Source organism: Hyperoodon ampullatus, assembly GCF_949752795.1.
Source record: "Hyperoodon ampullatus genome assembly, chromosome: 13".
NCBI lineage: Eukaryota > Metazoa > Chordata > Mammalia > Artiodactyla > Ziphiidae > Hyperoodon > Hyperoodon ampullatus.
This window is the reverse complement of record NC_136926.1, coordinates 41,411,297-41,424,499: the sequence shown is the minus strand read 5'-3', so window position 1 is coordinate 41,424,499 and position 13,203 is coordinate 41,411,297. Positions and strand designations below refer to the sequence as shown.

Sequence of the window (13,203 nt, the reverse complement as noted above, 5' to 3'; positions counted from 1 at the left end):
TAATTTGAAAAATTAACCACATACTTGTTTCCCCATTTAATTATGTTTACTTCCATGTGGTAAATACTTGAGAAGATTGTTTCTGTTGTGTCTTGACTCGGTTTTGACTTAGAACTTAAATTTCTAAAAATGTAAGAATGAGATTATAAAACTTTATGAATTTAGGCAGCGGTCCCCAACCTTTTTGGCACCAGGTACCCGTTTCGTGGAAGACAATTTTTCCATGTCTGGGGGTGGAGGGAATGGTTTCAGGATGATTCAAGCGCTTTACATTTACTGTGCACTTTATTTCTCTTATTATCACATTGTAATATATAATGAAATAGTTATACAACTCACCATAATGCAGAATCAGTGGGAGCCCTGAGCTCGTTTTCATTTGCCACTCACTGATAGGTTTTTTGTGGTTTTTTTTTTTGCGCGGTACGCGGGCCTCTCACTGTTGTGGCCTCTCCCGTTGCGGAGCACAGGCTCCGGACGCATAGGCTCAGTGGCCATGGCTCACAGGCCTAGCCGCTCCGCGGCATGTGGGATCTTCCCAGACCGGGGCACGAACCCGTGTCCCCTGCATCGGCAGGCGGACTCTCAACCACTGCGCCACCAGGGAAGCCCACTGATAGGGTTTCGATATGAGTCTGCAAGCAGTTGATTTATTATGGTCTCTGTGCAGTCAGATCTGTCTGCTAATGATAATCTGTATTTGCAGCCACTCCCCAGCGCTAGCATCACTGCCTCAGCTCCACCTCAGATCACCAGGCATTAGATTCTCATAAGGAGCAAGCAACCTAGATCCCTCGCACGCGCAGTTCACTGTAGGGTTCGTGCTCCTATGAGAATCTCATGCCGCCGCTGATCTGACAGGAGGCGGAGCTCAGGCAGTAATGTGAGCGATGGGGAGCAGTGTAAATACAGATGAAGCTTCTCCCTCGTCTGTCGCTCACCTCCTGCTGTGCAGCCTGGTTCCTCACAGGCCACGGACTGGTACCTGTCCATGGCCCAGGGATTGGGGACCCCTGAATTAAGGGATGTACCTTTTTTTCTGGAGTAACTATTAATACGATTGTGGAGTGTTTTTATCTTGTCCATATGGAAAATATTGGAAGATAGCTGTTTATTTAAAGTTTCATGTATACATTATGGTCATAATATTTATAGTCTTCCCAGGTAGGTAGATTTGGTTTTGGCAGATTATACCATAAACAGAATCAGAAGACCAATGTTAGACTTGGAAAAAGTTAGCTGCAATATAGGTGGTGAATAGAATACTTATGATGTACCAGGAGCTCTTACAAATTGAGGAGCTATTTCAGTGGGCAGATATCACCAATGACTATGAATGTTTTCACCTTAATATGTTTGTACTTTATGAAAATAACAAAGAATTTTAAAAATTCTTTAAAACGGATGTGCAGGTAAGAAACTGAAACTTCATTTCCAGGAGGCTCTTTTTTTTTTAATTGGAGTATAGTTGATTTACAGTGTTGTGTTTCAGGTGTACAGCAAAGTGAATCAGTTATACATATACATATATCTACTCTTTTTTAGATTCTTCTCCCATATAGGTCATTACAAGTATTGAGGAGAGTTCCCTGTGCTATGTAGTATGTCCTTATTAGTTGTCAATTTTATATATATAGTAGTGTATATATGTCAATCCCAGTCTCCCAGTTTATCCCTCCCCAATGAGATTGTTTTCTACATCTGTGACTCTGTTTCTGTTTTGTAACTAAGTTCATTTGTACCATTTGTTAAGATTCCGCATATAAGCAGTATCATTTGTATTTGTCTTTCTCTGTCTGACTTCACTCAGTAGAACAATCTCTAGGTCCATCTTGGATTGTCCCTTTTCTTAGTGCACTCGTAGCTGCCCCCTGAGGCAGATTGTCCAGCCGTTGCCCCCCAGGCTAGAGGTTGGCCCCTGGTTATGCAGGGAGGCTGGGGCAGGAGCATGGGCTGCGGCCGTGGGTCCCTTCCAGTGGGTCTTTCCTGTCCTCATGTGAGAGCCGCCACCTGCATGTGCTGGCGTTTCTGTGGGGCATGTCCATGCCCATTCCTGAGACCCAGAAGGGCTAACTGGCCTCGTGAAGACAGAAGCAAATCTGAACCACCTGGTCCAATTGCAGCCGAAGCTGCATCTCGCCTGCCTTTGTGATAATCCTTCTCTACTCTTTTCAAAGGGTCTCCACGAGCAAACCTCCTAGTCCACAGGCAGGAGCAGAAGGCAGTGTGGGCAGGGTGTTGAGAGGGTCTGTGCAAGTCTCATGAATTTGCAGGGTTCCATCAGGCTGAGCCTCCTATATGGTGGCTGCTGTCCAAAAGCATCTCCCAGGGGGTGGAGTCAAGATGGCATACTAGGAGGACGTGGAATTCACGTCTCCACACAGCTCGGGAACCTACCAGGCACTGGTGGGAGACCATGGACACCTAAGGGGACGGGAGGAACCTCCAGCAACTGGGTAGGACATGGGAGGTGTGAAGGGGGAGGAGAAGTGGAGGTGGGACAGGACTGGAGCTCCCTGAGGGGTGGCTGGGGGAGGGGAAGGGATCCCATGCCTGAAGGGGGAAATTGGGGAACCATTGGGAGGGCAGAGGATCAAAAGGGAGTGTAGCCAGGTTTCCTCCGCCCACCGAGGCCCCCTCCAGCCACCTGGGTCCTGAGGGAGTGGGAGGGAGGGAAGGGGGAGCAGAAGTAAAGGCCAGACCTCTGGGATGGCACCCCTGAGGGGTGGCTTGGGGAGGGGAGGAGCTCCTACACCCAGCGGGACCCACCCATGGCTAGGAGTCCACCAGCGACAGGGGAAACCCTGGGGGAGACGGTGGGAGAGGGACGTGAAGGAATGGAAAGGAATGGGGCCAGTGCTTTCCCTGTCTGCTTAGGTACCGGGAACGTGTTGGGCTCCTGGTCCTAATCCTCTGCCCTCGGAGCCTCCCTCCTGCTGTGCCGAGACCAAGCCCCACCCCTACACCCCCACCCAGGGCCCTACTTCCAAACTCTGGAACTCCACACTCCAGAGGCCACCCTTTCCACGTGCTGCCTCTCCCCCTCCCCGCAGGTCCTAAGTAGAGGCCCTGCCCCACGCTTGAACATCGCCCCGCCTAGGCCCTGCCCCACCCTAAACCCCGCCCCTGCCTAAGTTCCACCCCCAACCTAAACAATGCCCCCATAGCCAAGGCTTTTTCTTTGTTTTTCTTTTTTTATAGATTGGGGTTCTGTTATACCTTGTTGATTCATTGTTGCTGATTCTTTTATATTTCTCCTAATCTTTTTTATTTTATTCTTTATACTTTGTTATTGTTCTCGCTTTTTGGCTTGTTCCCCGCCCCCCCTTTTTTTTTCTTTTTTCTGTTGTGGTCTTATTTTACCTTGTTGCAGTTGTTTCAATTATAGTTTTATTTTTCCTAATATATTTTTTATGTTTCAAATTTTGTTTTTTATTTGATATTGTACTGCTCTTTTTTTTCTTTCTTTTTTTTTTTTTTTTTTTCAACTGTGCCACAAAGCTTGCGGGATCTTGGTTCCCAGGCCGGAGGTTGGGACCGAGCTCCTGTGGTGGGAACTCTGAGTCCAAACTGCTGGACTAACAGGGAAGCTCAGATCCCAGGGAATACTAATCAGAGTGAGGCCTCCTGGAGGTCCTCATCTCAGCACCAAGACCTGGCTCTATCCAACTGCCTGCAAACCCCAGTGCTGGACGTCTCAGGCCAAACAACCAGTAAGGTTGACAGTAATACAGCGCCACCCATCAAAAAAACCCAAAAAACAAGAAAAAGAAACGACAAAAAAATATGTTACAGACAAAGGAGCAAGGTAAAAACCTACAAGACCAAATAAATGAAGACGAAACAGGCAACCTAGCTGAAAAAGAATTCAGAGTAATGATAGTAAAGATGATCCAAAATCGCGGAAACAGAATGGAGAAAATACAAGAAACATTTAACAAGGATCTAGAAGAACTAAAGAGCAAACAAACAGTGATGAACAACACAATTACTGAAATTAAAAATACTCTAGGGACTTCCTTGGTGGCACAGTGGTTAAGAATCTGCCTGCCAGTGCAGAGGACATGGGTTCAAGCCCTGCTCTGGGAAGATCCCACATGCTGCAGAGCAGCTAAGCCTGTGTGCCGCAACTACAGAGCTTGCGCTCTAGAGCCCACGAGCCACAACTACTGAGCCTGCATGCCACAACTACTGAATCCCGTGCACTGCAACAGAGAGTAGCCCCAGCTCGCCACAACGAGAGAAAGCCCGTGCACAGCAATGTAGAGCCAATGCAGCCTAATTAATTAATTAATTTAAAAAAAAACCCTCTAGAAGGAATCAATAGCAGAATAACTGAAGCAGAAAAACAGATAAGTGAGCTGGAAGATAAAGTGGTGGAAATAACTGCCAGGGAGCAGAATAAAGAAAAAAGAATGAAAAGAATTGATGACAGTCTCAGAGACCTCTGAGACAACATTAAATGCACCAACATGCGAATTACAGGGGTCCCAGAAGAAGAAGAAGAGAAAAAGAAAGGGTCAGAGAAAATATTTGAAGAGATTATAGTTGAAAACTTCCCTAACATGGGAAAGGAAATAGTCAATCAAGTCCGGGAAGCGCAGAGAGTACCATACAGGATAAACCCAAAGAGAAACACGCCAAGACACATATTAATTGAACTATCAAAAATTAAATACAAAGAAAAAATACTGAAAGCAGCAAGGGAAAAGCAACAAATAACATAGAAGGGAATCCTCATAAGGTTAACATCTGATCTTTCAGCAGAAACTCTGCAAGCCAGAAGGGAGTGTCAGGACATATTTAAAGTGATGAAAGGGGAAAACCTACAACCAAGATTACCCAGCAAGGATCTCATTCAGAATCAATGGAGAAATTAAAACCTTTACAGATAAGCAAAAGCTAAGAGAATTCAGCACCACCAAACCACCTTTACAACAAATGCTAAAGGAACTTCTCTAGGCAGGAAACACAAGAGAAGGAAAGGACCTACAAAAACAAACCCAGAACAATTAAGAAAATGGTAATAGGAACATACATATCTATAATTACCTTAAATATAAATGGATTAAATGCTCCAACCAAAAGACATACACTGGCAGAATGGATACAAAAACAAGACTCATATATATGCTATCTACAAGAGACCCACTTCAGACCTAGGAACACCTACAGACTGAAAGTGAGGTGATGGAAAAAGATTCCATACAAGTGGAAATTAAAAGAAAGCTGGAGTAACAATTCTCATACCAGACAAAATAGACTTTAAAATAAAGACTATTACAAGAGACAAAGAAGGACACTACATAATGATCAAGGGATCAATCTAAGAAGATGATATAACAATTGTAAATATGCACCCAACCTAGGAGTACCTCAATACATGAGGCAAATGTTAACAGCCATAAAAGGGGAAATTGACAGTAACACAATCATAGTAGGGGACTTTAACACCCCACTTTCACCAATGGACAGATCATCCAAAATGAAAATAAATAAGGAAACACAAACTTTAAATGACACATTAAACAAGATGGACTTAATTAATGTTTATAGAACATTCCATCCCAAAACAACAGAATACAATTTCTTCTCAAGTGCTCGTGGAACATTCTCCACGATACACCATATCTTGTGTCACAAATCAAGCCTTGGTAAATTTAAGAAAATTGAAATCGTATCAAGTATCTTTTCTGACCACAACGCTATGAGACTAGATATCAATTACAGGGAAAAATCTGTTAAAAATATAAACACATGGAGGCTAAACAATATACTACTAAATAACCAAGAGATCACTGAAGAAATCAAGAGGAAGTAAAAAAATACCTAGAAACAAATGAAAATGAAAACACGATGACCCAAAACCTGTGGGATGCAGCAAAAGCAGTTCTAGGAGGAAAGTTTATAGCAATACAGTCCTACCTCAAGAAACAAGAAAAATCTCAAATAAACAACGTAACCTTACACCTAAAGAAATTAGAGGAAGAAGAACAAAAAAACCCCAAAGTTGGTAGAAGCAAAGAAATTATAAAGATGAGATCAGAAATAAATGAAAAAGAAATGAAAATAATAGCAAAGATCAATAAAACTAAAAGTTGGTTCTTTGTGAAGATAAACAGAATCGATAAACCAACCATTAGCCAGACTAATCAAGAAAAAAAAGGGAGAAGACTCAAATCAAGAGAATTAGGAATAAGGAGAAGTAACAACTGACACTGCAGAAATAGAAAGGATTATAAGAGATTACTGCAAGCAACTATATGCCAATAAAATGGACAACCTGGAAGAAATGGACAAATTCTTTAAAAAGGACAACCTTCTGAGACTGAACCAGGAAAAAACAGAAAATATAAACAGACCAATCACAGGCACTGAAATTGAAACTGTGATTAAAAATCTTCCAACAAACAAAAACCCAGGACCAGATGGTTTCACAGGCGAATTCTATCAGACATTTAGAGAAGAGCTAACACCTGTCCTCACACTCTTCCAAAATATAGCCGAGGGAGAAACACTCCCAAACTCATTCTACAAGGCCACTGTCACCCTGATACCAAAATCAGACAAAGATGTCACAACAAAAAAACTACAGGCCAATATCTCTGATGAGCATAGATGCAAAAATCCTCAACAAAATACTAACAAACAGAATCCAACAGCACATTAAAAGGATCATACACCATGATCAAGTGGGGTTTATCCCAGGAATGCAAGGATTCTTCAATATACGCAGATCAATTAATGCGATACACCTTATTAACAAATTGAAGGATAAAAACCATATGATCATCTCAATATTATGCAGAAAAAGCTTTTGACAAAATTCAGTGCCCATTTATTATAAAAACTCTCCAGAAAGTAAGCATAGAGGGAAACTACCTCAACATAATAAAGGCCATATATGACAAACCCACAGCAAACATCATACTCAATGGTGAAAAACTGAAAGCGTTTTCTCTAAGATCAGGAACAAGACAAGGATGTCCACTCTTGCCACTGTTACTCAACATAGTTTTGGAAGTCCTAGCCATGGCAATCAGAAGAAAAAAGAAATGAAAGGAGTACAAACTGGAAAAGAAGAAGTAAAACTGTCACTGCAGGTGACATGATACTATACATAGAGAATCCTAAAGATGCCACCAGAAAACTACTAGAGCCAATCAATGAATTTGGTAAAGTAACAGGATACAAAGTTAATGCACAGAAATCTCTTACATTCCTATACACTAATGATGAAAAATCTGAAAGAAATTAAGGAAACACTCCCATTTAACATTGCAACAAAAAGAATAAAATACCTAGGAATAAACCTACCTAAGGAGACAAAAGACCTGTATGCAGAAAACTATAAGACACTGATGAAAGAAATTAAAGATGATACAAACAGATGGAGAGATATACCATGTTCTTGGATTGGAGGAATCAACATTGTGAAAATGACTATACTACCCAAAGCAATCTACAGATTCAGTGCAATCTCTATCACACTACACTGGCATTTTTCACAGAACTAGAACAAAAAATTTCACAATTTGTATGGAAACACAAAACACCCCGAATAGCCAAAGCAATCTTGAGAAAGAAAAATGGAGCTGGAGGAATCAAGCTCCTGGACTTCAGACTATATTACAAAGCTACAGTCATCAAGGCAGTATGGTACTGGCACAAAACCAGAAATATAGCTCAATGGAACAGGATAGAAAGCCCAGAGATAAACCCATGCACATATGGTCACCTTATCTTTGATAAAGGAGGCAAGAATATACAATGGAGAAAAGACAGCCTCTCCACTGAGTGATGCTGGGAAAACTGGACAGCTCCATGTAAAAGAATGAAATTAGAACACTTCGTAACACCATACACAAAAATGAACTCAAAATGGATTAAAGACCTAAATTTAAGGCCAGACACTATAAAACTCTTAACAGGAAAACATAGGCACAACACTCTCTGACATAAATCACAGCAAGATCCTTTTTGACCCACCTCCTAGAGAAATGGACATAAAGACAAAAATAAATGAATGGACCCTAATGAAACTTAAAAGCTTTTGCACAGCAAAGGAAACCATAAACAAGACCAAAAGACAACCCTCAGAATGGGAGAAAATATTTGCAAACGAAGCAGCTGACAACGGATTAATCTCCAAAATATACAAGCAGATCATGCAGCTCAATTTTAAAAAAACAAGCAACCCAATCCAAAAATGGGCAGAAGACCTAAATAGACATTTCTCCAAAGAAGATATACTGATTGCCAGCAAACACATGAAAGGATGCTCAACATCACTAATTATTAGAGAAATGCAAATCAAAACTACAACACCTCACACCAGTCAGAATGGCCATCATCAAAAAATCTAGAAACAATAAATGCTGGAGAGGGTGTGGAGAAAAGGGAACCCTCTTGCACTGTTGGTGGGAATGTAAATTGGTACAGCCACTCTGGAGAACAGTATGGAAGTTCTTTTAAAAACTAAAAATAAAACTACCATATGACCCAGCAACTCCACTACTGGGCATATACCCTGAGAAAACCATAATTCAAAAAGAGTCATGTACCACAATGTTCATTGCAGCACTATTTACAATAGCCAGGACATGGAAGCAATCTAAGTGTCCATCGACAGATGAATGGAGAAAGAAGAAGTGGTACATATATACAATGGAATATTGCTCAGCCATAAAAAAATGAAATTGAGTTATTTGTAGTGAGGTGGATGGACCTAGAGTCTGTCATGCAGAGTGAAGTAAGTCAGAAAGAAGAAAACAAATACCGTATGCTAACACATATGTATGGAACCTTAAAAAAAAAGTGGTTCTGATGAACCTAGGGGCAGGACAGGAATAAAGACACAGACCTAGAGAATGGACTTGAGGACACGGGGAGAGGGAAGGGTAAGCTGGGACAAAGTGAGAGAGTAGCATTGACACATATACATTACCAAATGTAAAATAGATAGCTAGTGAGAAGCAGCTGCGTAGCACAGGGAGATCAGCTTGGTGCTTTGCGACTACCTAGAGGGGTGGGTAGGTAGGGTGGGAGGGAGACAGAAGAGGGAAGGGATATGGGGATATATGTATGCATCTAACTGATTAACTTTGTTATACAGCAGAAACTACCATTGTAAAGCAATTTTACTCCAATAAAGATGTTTAAAAAAAAAAAAAAAAAAGCATCTCCCAGCGACTTCCCTGGCCGTCCAGTGGTTAAGACTTGGCCTTACAGTGCAGGGGCTGCTGGTTCAATCCCTGGTTGGAGAGCTAAGATCCCACATGCCTCGCAGCCAAAAAAAAGCAAAGCATAAAACAATCAGTATTGTACCACGTTCAATAAAGACATTAAAAATAGTCCACACCAAAAAAATCTTAGGAAAAAAAAAAGCATCTCCCAGAGACCTGGGGGCCAGTGATCTCCTGAGCTTGCACAGTGTGTTTGGAGCAAAGGGATCCCAGCACAGCGTTTGTGAGTCACGCTTCACAAATTAACATGGTTCAGCTCAGGGTCTGTGTACACCCTGTGTCGGTGGTGCAGAGGCAGGGCAGCCGGGTGAGCCGCGTGCATCAGGGAGATGAAGCGAGTGGGACGGGAGCTTTCCCTTAAAGACCAGTCATTGTGTCGTTGTGTCCATAGTCAGAGCGGCATCTGTATGGTTGAAAATAGAGCCGGGGTGCATCACTCTCAGTCCCTGGTACAGGGTGTTTTCTCTCTGTGTGAAGGGAAAAAGGAAGCATAGAATTCAGGATAATGACTCTCAGATCAACTCAGAGGGAAGAGAATAATTGATCTGTGCTCTCAGCCTGGAAATTCTGAGGCCTGCCTGCCACTGCTCTGTTTTCTGCCTGGAGTAGCATCTCCTCATCCAAGATCATTAGGGAATTCTTACCCGCCTCCCTGCCCCCCCATGGAAGGAGTGAAAATTCAAAATATAGAAACATATCCTTTTCAGTATAAATCATTTTTTAAAATTTTAATCTACCTAATTTTAAAAAATCTATTCTCTCTACTTTAAATAATACTGCAGATTTAGCATTTTCTTGATGAATTGGGCTGTGGACTGTTTTGCTTCTCATTGACTTAAGACTCTTGTAATTGAGTAATTTTTTGCTCTTCCCCCATAATCTGAGAGCATTCCTATCCTTTTGTTTTCTTAAGTAATCACAGAAATCCATTATGTCCAATTGTAGCCACAGGTGATTTTTGAGCACTTGAAATGTGGCTAGTGTGAGCATGAAACTGAATTTGTAGTCTTATTTAATTTTAATTAATATAGGTTTATTATGTTAATTTTGTAATATAGTTTGTAAAAATGAAGCAGTATAAAATATGTTGCCATTAAAGATAACTTTATTGCTTTGGTAAGACTACATTTCACTTTGTTAAAAATTTAGTAGCTAACTTGTGATGTGCTCTAAGTGTAAAATCAACACTGGATTTTGAAGACGTGGTGTGGGAAAAAGTATAAAATATCTCATTAATATTTTTATATTGATTACATGTTGAAGTGCTGATATTTTGGATATATTGGGTTAAATCAAATGTATTGTTAAAATTAATTTATTTTGTTCCTTTTTACTTTTTTTTTTTTTTTTTTTTTTAATAAAGCCACTACAAAATTTAAAACTGTCTACGAAGCTCTAGTTGTATTTCTATGACAGGTTTCTCAACTTTGGCACTACTGACATTAGAGGCTGGATAACTTTTTGTTGTGGAGACCTGTCTTGTTTCCTGTGGGATGTTTAGCAACATCCCTGGCCTAGCTGATGAAGACCAACTTCCCACCCAGTGCAGGAATGCCTTTCTGGGCCGTGACTGAAAAGCATCCTCCAGCATCTGTTTGAAACACTTCCTTGTTGAGACTCTCTTGTCTCCCCTATTTGGAATTAATTATAAAACAGGTTATATTTTATGGTAGCTGTTATGTTAGCTTTATGTTATATTTATATTAAATTTATGTTAGCTTTACGTTAGGTGTCCTGTAACTTCCACCAAGAGTCCTAGTCCTAATGTCTTCAGTAGCACAAGATAAACCAAATTCTTTATAAAAGCGATAACGTATACCAAAAGGCCTTATAAATTCCAAAGCTCATTCAACAAATACTTAAACTCCTCCCCTGTGTTAGGCTTGTCCTGGGCAATGAGATACAGCAGTAGATGAAACATGAGTCCTCCGGAAGCTTATGTACTATACTTGGGGGACGTAGTCAGCAGATACTCAGGGGTGCCCTGCAGTGCGTCACGTGATGATCAGTGCTGTGGAGAAGGACGAAGCAGGCAGAGGGGTGCAGGGACTGCGGTGGGGCTGTGGGTGTGTGGATGCCGTTATTCCTGCCCCCCCCCCCGGCCCCGTCCTCTAAATGCCCTGACGCCTCTGTCACGCCCCCTGTTCCCAGACCTCCAGTTTCTTCTGTTTCTTCTAGACCACACGTTTCCTTCAGCCATTGCTTATAAGAGCTGTTCTCCAGACACCTTTGCCTGGCCTCTCATGAGTCCTCCTTTTCAAAGTGACACATAGGTCTGAATCCCAGCTCTGGTCTGACCCTTGCAGAGCTGCCCTTGGGAATGTTCTGGCTCTGTTCTTCTGGCAGCCTCCTCGTGCTATCGATTTAGATGCAGTCAGCAGCCCTGTGGTCGTTTCCTTGGGACCCAGCTCCTGCATGGCCGAGTGGGCTGGTGTTCCTGTGGCTGCTTCTCATCAGTGTGTTACACACCATGTGGTCTGAAGGAGGGTTTGCATTTGGCTGTGCGTGTCCTACACAAGAAGACAGCACGGGCTTCGTGATGGCCCTTTCCCTTCACCTCTGCTTTCTGGTTGTGTTCCAGAATAGATACCTCAGGTTGCAGGTTATCTGGCCTCATTAATGAGTAATTACATTTTCATAGAACACCATAAAGAGTTATGTGCACAGAAATCAGTACAGGATATTTCTGGGTGGGATTCTTGGCTGGCAACCCGGTGATGCTTTCTAAATTGAGAATAAAAGTAAAGCTTGGATGTCTCTGCTGCTTTCTTGCTTCCAAAATATTTCTTGTTTTTCTGCTATTCTTGCCTTTAATCAGAATGGTAATGTATACATATGCATTTAATGTAAGCATTTGTTGGGGGGAATTACAGCCCCTTATTCAGTCTTCACAAAACTTATTTTGGACTCATAACTTCCTAGATATATGTTACATTTCTGACTGACTTTATAATAGACGAGATGAAAAATTTAGTTGATGTGCATCTCTGAAACTATATTCTACATGCAAATGGTAGGTAATGGCAAGGATTCTGTTCCTGGATTCAGTTGTTCATGTCACTGAGATTGATAGTCTTGGATTGTAGAGAATGTGATTTAAATACCATCTGTGGCCACTTATCCAGCAGATTGGGTGGATGACAAATCTGCCAAATGAGCAGTGTGTGTTCCTAAAAAAGGAAAAATCAGAAAGATTTTTACCACAGAGGATCTTAAAATATTATTTATTTAAAAACTTAAAATTTTATTAACTTCTATAATTCAAGTTAATCAGTTTATAGAAGAGATTCTTTAGAAGATAAGAATTTTAATTTAATATTTTCTTTAATATTTCAGTTACATGGGTATATTTCAGTTACATGGGTATATTTCAAACAGCACCTGGAAAACCAGCATCCCTAGCCAGAACCTAAGATGATGAAAAAGAAGGCATTATTATAATGGTGTTTCAGGAAGCTGTTCTGGGCACCTCCCGCCCCTGATGGTGCTGAGGCCTCAGGATGCCTGAGCTCAGTGTGCTGCTCGTCCGAGCCACAGACACTTTGCCACCGACAGCCGCCCTTCTCTTGGCTGTTTCCTTACCCCTGCAGAGGATTTGGAAACGCTCCTTCTGTAGAGGTGAATTTGTAAAGGGTTTTCCAGTCCATCCAGAGTTGCTGAGTTTGGTCCAATATCAGCATCTTTGGGAAAGTACTGATATGATACAATTAATTTCTTAAAAATCTGAAGCTAGGTTCTGTAATGACATTTTTTGTTTCCATTATTTGACAGCTACTAGAGTAATTTATTGAGTATCAGAGTATGATAGGTCAGTCTTGGACGAAACAGCAGGTCAGATATGCCAGCACATGAAAGGACAGTGTACTTCTGAGGTGGTTTAAGCAGCTGGACACCAACACAGGATTAGGAGGGTTCGGATCAGAACGATTCCGGAGACGTGGGGCTGGTTGATCTGTGG

The 13,203-nt window shown here is 41.5% G+C and overlaps 1 protein-coding gene across 1 annotated transcript in view; it reads left to right on the top strand.

The window, feature by feature from the left end:
• OSBPL1A (oxysterol binding protein like 1A) overlaps positions 1-13,203 on the top strand; it is a 207,031-nt gene that overhangs the window by 156,289 nt on the left and 37,539 nt on the right. The window contains exon 20 of the mRNA XM_079718170.1: positions 11,592-11,720. Within this exon, the coding sequence (XP_079574296.1) occupies positions 11,592-11,720 (129 nt within the window). The remainder of the gene's footprint in view (positions 1-11,591; positions 11,721-13,203) is intronic.